Source organism: Castanea sativa, chromosome 6 (genome assembly GCF_040712315.1).
Source record: "Castanea sativa cultivar Marrone di Chiusa Pesio chromosome 6, ASM4071231v1".
In the NCBI taxonomy this organism is placed as follows: Eukaryota; Viridiplantae; Streptophyta; class Magnoliopsida; order Fagales; family Fagaceae; genus Castanea; species Castanea sativa.
In genome coordinates this window covers 31,560,594-31,567,854 of record NC_134018.1, presented here as the reverse complement: position 1 = coordinate 31,567,854, position 7,261 = coordinate 31,560,594, and the positions used below count along the sequence as shown (strand labels likewise).

The following is a 7,261-nucleotide window of genomic DNA, read 5'->3' as shown; positions in this document are numbered from 1 at the left end:
TGAGTTCATTCTTGATATGAGTGGTGAATTCAAAGTAATGCATTTTACATCAAGTAATTTGCTATATTACTTTCTAAATGGTAGATACATTTTTTTTTTCTTAAAAAAAATTTATGTGAAAAAATACGGGTTGACCTAACATGCAACCCAATTGATTGACCCATTCCAAACTTGCTTAAAATAACCCGTTTTAACTTGTAACTCGATTGACTCGACTTGAACCCGATCCAACTCGGCCTACCCATTTGCCATGTTTAATTTACCGGTGGGTGGTCGGTGGCTAGTGGGTTTGTTTGTGTCTATGGGTGCATGGATTTCGTGGGTTGCTGGCATGTGATGTGGGTGTGCTCAAAACCAGTGTTAGATTAAATTATTATGGCTTATTTTTCATTAATTTTGAATTAGAATATCTGTTGCAGTAGCTAAGATGTGATTCGTTGTTCAAGTTATCATCTTTTTTTACCCATTTTCACTACTACTAGTTTGAATCATGAAGGGGAAAAAATTCTATAGGTAACTCTAATATTTGTACATTGTTTTTATATAATGTTTCTTTTGATTACTGCTTGGTTTTGTAATTTAATTTGTTGAAATGTATTAAAGATGTGGTATTTTTTGGTCATAAGCAATGTGGCCTTCTTTTGTCCATTCTTAAGAGCATTAGCACTAGGTTTCTAAAAAAAAAAAAAAAAAATCTCATTTTACTATTTCAAAAGTTATTTTATTTATTATACCATATCATTTTACAGCACATCCAACATTCCAAACTCTATTTTTTCCACTTTATTTTAATATTATTTTTCGTTCTTTTTTTTTATTATCTCTCTCTCTCTCTCTCTCTCTCCCTCTTACTCTTCAGCAACCAACAACCACCACATCACAGTGCCATCGCCAGAGACACCAAGCAAACCCACTAACCCACCAAGCAAACCCACTGGCCAAAAACCACCACTGCAAACCCACATCAGCCACCACACACACAACATCCAAACCCATAAACCCATACCCACACACAATGTCGAAACCGATAAACCCACACACACACACAACACCTAAACCCATAAACCCACCATTGCCAATCAACCACCACCTCGCCAATCCCACCACGCACCCCACCACCACAGCAACAACCTACCACCACCACCATGAACCTATAGATGCACAAAAACCCACAAAAAATCAAAGCAAAATCCACACAACTGAAACCCATATAATTTGAATCCAAAAGGCAAAACCCATCCCTAAATTAAAACCCATAGCAAATTCCAACCCCAAAGCCCATTAGAATCCATCCAAAATCAAATCCCATGAAACATAAATCAACCCATCATGAACCACAGTGCTTCAATCAATTTGCCTCAACCAACACCACCGCATCACAGAGCTCAAAATCAACAAAGGTAGCCGAAGAAAGGAGAAAGCCTGAGAGAGGAGAGAAGAGAAGATAGAGCTGGATCTACTGGCAACTAGAAACCAGCTAGCAACCAAGCCACCATAATAAAATTAAAAAAAAAAAAAAAAAAAACCTAGCCACCATTGTAAGAGAGAGAGAGAGAGAGAGAGAGAGAGAGAACCAGAGAGGTGAGATGGAAAGTGGAAGTCGGAGAGAGATAGTGTATTGAGGAGAGAAAGAATGAAGTGAGAGAAAGACTTAATATAAAATTTTACAACTTGCTATAGTAATGTCTTACAAGTAAGACGTTTCTGTAGTAACATTGTATAACTTTTTACAACTAGCATGCTGGATAATGCTAGTGCTTTTGTGCTTTGATACTAAAATATAGCATATTATGAGATATAGCCACTCAGATACTGATGCTCTAAGGATTCAAGTTGAGGTCATGGTGTTGTTGTCATAAGGCTTATAAAGCATAATGCTATCTGCTAATTAGTTGGCTCAATTTACAAAGATGGAAATATTGTAGTGGATGTGCACGGACTTAGAGAGGAATGGATAGATTGGTGATATGGTTATTGGGTGGTGATACATGTTATGAAATTTTAAAGTACTTATAAGTGTACAAACCGTACTGAAATATAGTTTGACAAGAAAGAAGTCGAACTCACAGGGACTTGAATGAACATAGGAAAATTAATCAAATCTTAACCAAATTAATCCTAATCTAGTTTAATAAAAATTGGTTGTTTGAAATTAAATATACGAAGCAAATAATTAAAGTAAGCAAAGATATAATGTAAAGAAGTAAAGAGATGTAAACAATTTAGAGAAATGAATTAAGGTTTTGGAATCCCCTTGTAAGTCATATTAGCATATATATATGATCATTAATTTTTCCCAATCACTACATAATAATCTAGAAATCAATCTTGCTACCATGGAGAATATTATCATTAAAACTTCTATTTAAATATCTAAAGCATGCTCTTCTTCGCTTCCTATGCATAAAATCAAATCATCAATTGTATCCGTAGCCAAACAAATCACAAGAGATAATAAACCAAACATTCGATTAATTAAGACAAATCCTAAATCATGAGAAAAACATAATTGAACTCATATCTAGAATCTCATCTTAGTCAATTGATATCAAGCAAGAACAATTTAAATCATTAAAGAACAACTATTGTGGGAAAAATCAAATCACATAAATATTACTAATAATCCTTAACAAGGTTTCATCCTCAACCCTAATTATAAATTTAGCTACTCATAGTAATTGAAATAAAACACAAGAATAAAATACTAAACATTAAACTAGACAAATAAAATAGAAAAAGAAATAGTCACAATGCTATCATGGAGAAAAGCTACAGAGAAGCCACATGAGCACTGCCTCTTACTCCAATTTTCAGTTTTGCATCCCAGCCCTAGCACTAGCCTTCAGCCTCATCTGCATTTTGTCCTAAAAAGCCTTTAAATAGGTCAAGAAATCCTATTACAATTTGAATTCCCGTTTGGAGAAAATCCTAGATTTTTAGTCTTCACTTAACTGATAATTTTGGCCCGATTAACATCAGAATTCGGACTTTTGGTAAACTATAAAGTTGTATCCCTTTAAGTTAAATTTTCAACCCAACTTGAATCATCTCGATTGGACATTTGAGCCGAAAGTTATGCCAAAAATACTAACTGATGCGCAAGTTGGAATCCCAATCGTAATTGGACTTGGATTTGGTGCAAATTTCCTTTGATTTCTTGCTCCAATTGGACTTAAATTTAATTGGGTTGACTTTATTTAACTTCATCATGGTCCTTGTAAAATTAATTGCATAAATCCACTTATTTAATTCTATTCTCCTACAAAAGACAAATTCACGCAATAAAATTCAATTAAGCACAAAATTAATTATTCAACATTATTCCAAAACCAAATATAAAATGCATGAATTAACTCAAAACAAGTATGATAATGATTTATAACAATAATATAAATATGCAAAATTAAGTTATTATCAATGCACATCGTTACATTACACCAGGTGTAATTTAAACCCAACTTTACATGTATATATAGACAAACATTTAAATTGTGTTTTTTGATTGCATGAGCTTGCGATTAGTCAACTTTGTTGGTTTCACAATTTTCCCGTTAATGTTCTTTTTATTTTTTGGCAAAAATGTAAAACTCACTTTTTTTTTTTTTTTTTTTTTACAAAATAGAATTTCTACTCTAGCCTAATCTAAGTGTATCTGTGTGTGAAACTCCTTTTTGGAGACTTGAACCCCGGCCCTAGCACCCTTGTAGAGTGATCACAACACCAAGGAGGAGTGGTGGTCAAAACTCGCTTTCTAAGTTTCACTAAAATTCATTTCAAATTCTCTAACTTTATTTTCATTTACTTAAATCTTAAAGTTTCAAGTTTATTTAATTAAGACTCGCTTTTAGAGTTGCGTTGTTAATGACCTTTTTTTTTTTTTTAATATTTGTTTACTTTCTTTAATTATAGAAAAATGTTGTATTTATAATATTTTCACAACAAATTCTATGTGGTAGGTTTTTACAGGTTGTTATTAGTGGAGTAGAAAAGTAATTTCAGTAATAGGTCCAAATTAGAATTAATAACAATTAATCACCTATGACTTATTATGAAAATATTTTAGATGTAACAAATTTTTTTTTTTAATTTTTTTTATTGATAGGATAGCACCTCCCTTAATTATAAGAAAATCTAACAAAAATATTTCCAAAAATAAAAAATAAAAAAAATTAATTACTATTATTTAGGAAAAAAGAAGAAGAGACGCCCACAACACGGCAAAATTTGGGAAACAGTACAGGAAGGGAAAAATTTTAGGACGAAAGCATGCGTTCAAACTTAATTAGTAAGTTGGACTCTTTTTGGAAGTCGATTTTAGCAAACTCGACTTCCTACTAAAAATAGTTCTGACGTGAATTAAAAAAAAGAGGAAAAAAGCCAGGTTGGAATTCTATAAAATCGAGTATAGTGTACTCGACTTCCGAAGTCGAGTATAGTGTACTCGACTTCTATTGTAGTTAATAAATAGTAGAAAGTAGTAAAACTACTAAAATCAAGTATAGGATACTCGACTTCCATTAAAAGTCGAGTATCCTGTACTCGACTTCCACTGCGGTTAAATTTTTTTTTTGTCCTGTAATCCGAGTATCGTATACTCGATTTACCTAAGGTCTTCTCTCTACGCCGTTCTTCTCTCTCTCTCTCTCCGGCGTCTCTCTCTTTCTACGCCGTAACTGTCTCTCTCTCCGGTGTCTCTCTCTTCCTACGCCGTCGTTTTCTCCGTCCATCATCAACCAGCAGGTTCGTTTTCTCTCTCTCTCTCTCTCTCTCTCTCTCTCTCTCTCTCTCTCTCTCTCTCTCTAATGTGATTTGTTTCTCTTTATTTATTGGCTGAAATGGGTTTTGATTTGGTTTTTAGGTTTAGTGATTTGGAGATTTGGGTTTAGTTTTTATTTGTTCTTGTTATGCATCTGAATCGTCTAATTATTTCTTTTCTATGAGTTTAATCTGCCCAAATATAATCTACCCAAATCATGATTTACCTATATAATCTGCCCAAATCATGATTGATTTTCTATGAGTTTAATAGTATCTTAGTTAATTTGTGTAGATTGCTATCTGGAATGATTCAATTTTTGTAGCTTTCTCAAACAAACTAGAAGTTTTCAGACTTGTCAATTACTCAAAAAAATATATATATATATAAAAATCAGAGACATAGAGAAACCTCACAAAGTCACAAGACTCACAACAACAATAGAAGCACCGACTTAAAACTTCGATACATACTTGTTTTTATTTTATTTGTTCTTGTTATGCCTCTGAATCTTCTAATTATTTCTTTCTCCCTCTTCCACCTATATAATATGCCCAAATCATTATTACTTTTCTATGAGTTTAATAGTATCTTAGTTACTTTGTGTAGATAGTGCTCTTGAATGTTAGTTGTTTCTTACGTGCTAATGGTTGACTGAAATATGTTAGGACTAATTCAATTTTTGTGTTGGTGGGTAGACGAATGTGGTAGTTCAAGCCAAGTCATTTGTATTGTTTCGCTTGATTAATATTGTTCTAGTAGAGCATAGCTCCTCTTTATCCATGTTATGCTTGAGCTTGACTTTTTTGATCTCCTTTTCTTGTTATGCCTTATGACACATAAACTTTTTGCAACATGACGATAGATCCTGGACCTATTGATCGTAGTGTATTGACGGAACAAGTTAAACATCGATCTGAGTTACTGTGGAACCCTGGGGGACAGGTAATTGCATGAGTTTTATGTAACTATGCATTCATGTCACAACTCTAATTAGCCATAAATACTAAATATTTGCATAAGATTTTCATCTATTGTTATAATATTTGTAGGATCCTCTCGGCACACTGGATTGTCGAAGTCGCCATGAAGAATTGAGACTTCGAGATCCTATGGTAGATGATCGTGTCCTTGCCATTGTGAGGTTGCTTGGTCTAGAGGGTTTGCACTTGGTCCCATCCATACAGCTTAACCATGCACTGATCACTTCATTTGTAGAGCGATGGCGCCTAGAGACCCATACATTTCACCTACCACATGGTGAGATGACGATCACATTGCAAGATGTGGAAGTTATCATGGGGTTGCCCATTGAGGGTGAGGCAATGGTTGGGCCTTCTAAAAGAATTTGGGAAGACGTGTGTGCTGAAATGCTTGGAATTCAAATTCCAAATGGCCCTCAAACTGTGCTAAAAGGTCAAAGGATTCTAATACCCGCACTTGTTGAAAGAATCAGACAACCACTGCCTCCGAATGCCAATGAGATTCAAGTTCATCAGTATGCTCGTTGTTATATACTAGCCCTACTAGGAGATATGGTTTTTCTTGACAAGTCCGGAGATAGGGTCCATCTCATGTGGTTAGAGTTCATGCAGAACCTTCGTAATCCACGCAAGTATAGTTGGGGTAGTGCAGCCTTATCATGGTTGTATAGACAGCTATGCAATGCAACCGACAAGAAGGCAAAGCAGATTGGCGGACCACTGATTTTGGTCTAATTGTGGATATATGTTAGGTTCCCACATATGTCCCCACAGATGGTGCCCTAACCCGAGGGTGTTTATGGTCCACCACTACCACCAATTCCTCTTGCTATGAAGTAAGTATCTATTGCATAATTAGTAAAACTCATGTATTATGCCACATTTTTATACGTAAACGGATAATGCTAATGACCATGCGATGTTACTTGCTTGTAGGTGGACAGGGGCGATGTGTACAAAGAATGCTCCCACACATGTGCTTTCCGCATATCGCAATCAAATTGCCACGACACGGCCTGACCAGGTATAATATTTATACGTCCATAACATCTTATGTCCTTCAAAAAGTTTTTCATTGCCAACTATTGTGGTACTTGTTATGCAAATTATGGGAATAGATTGAATGTGGTTGCTTTACTTGGTGGCTTTTGTAGGTTAAGTGGGAGCCATACGGAAATGACTTGAGCCACCTTCCTCCTAGTTTTAGCATTGAGGGAAGTAACGTGTGGAGGTCGACCGTTCCACTTATATGTTTTTGGCTTGTAGAGTTCCACCTACCCGATCGTGTCCTACGATAGTTTGGGCTAAAGCAGGAACAACCCACAGATGCTAATACCAATCGTGCTTTGCACAAAATAGATGCGAGGGGCAAGGTAGAGAAAAATTGGTCGGTGGAACATGCAGTCCATATTCAGAAGTGGAATGATCGTGACGAGTACGTTTGTAATGCACTCAGGATGGAGGAGGTGATGTCACGTCATCATCCATATATGGTGTGGTATCGTAGAATCACTCGACTGTA

The 7,261-nt window shown here is 35.2% G+C and overlaps 1 protein-coding gene across 1 annotated transcript; it reads left to right on the top strand.

Moving 5' to 3' along the window:
* The first annotated feature begins 5,611 nt into the window (after positions 1–5,611).
* Positions 5,612–6,474, top strand: LOC142639794 (serine/threonine-protein phosphatase 7 long form homolog). The gene is made up of 2 exons (XM_075813931.1): positions 5,612–5,701; positions 5,809–6,474. Exons 1-2 carry the CDS (start codon positions 5,612–5,614, stop codon positions 6,472–6,474), a joined length of 756 nt encoding a protein of 251 aa, XP_075670046.1.
* The last annotated feature ends 787 nt before the right edge of the window (positions 6,475–7,261 follow it).

Coding starts and splice junctions, on each gene's coding strand:
- LOC142639794 (XM_075813931.1), top strand. CDS start 5,612: ATGACGATAGATCCTGGACCTATTGATCGTAGTGTATTGACGGAACAA. Junction 5,702..5,808: donor TGTGGAACCCTGGGGGACAG/GTAATTGCATGA, acceptor TAATATTTGTAG/GATCCTCTCGGCACACTGGA.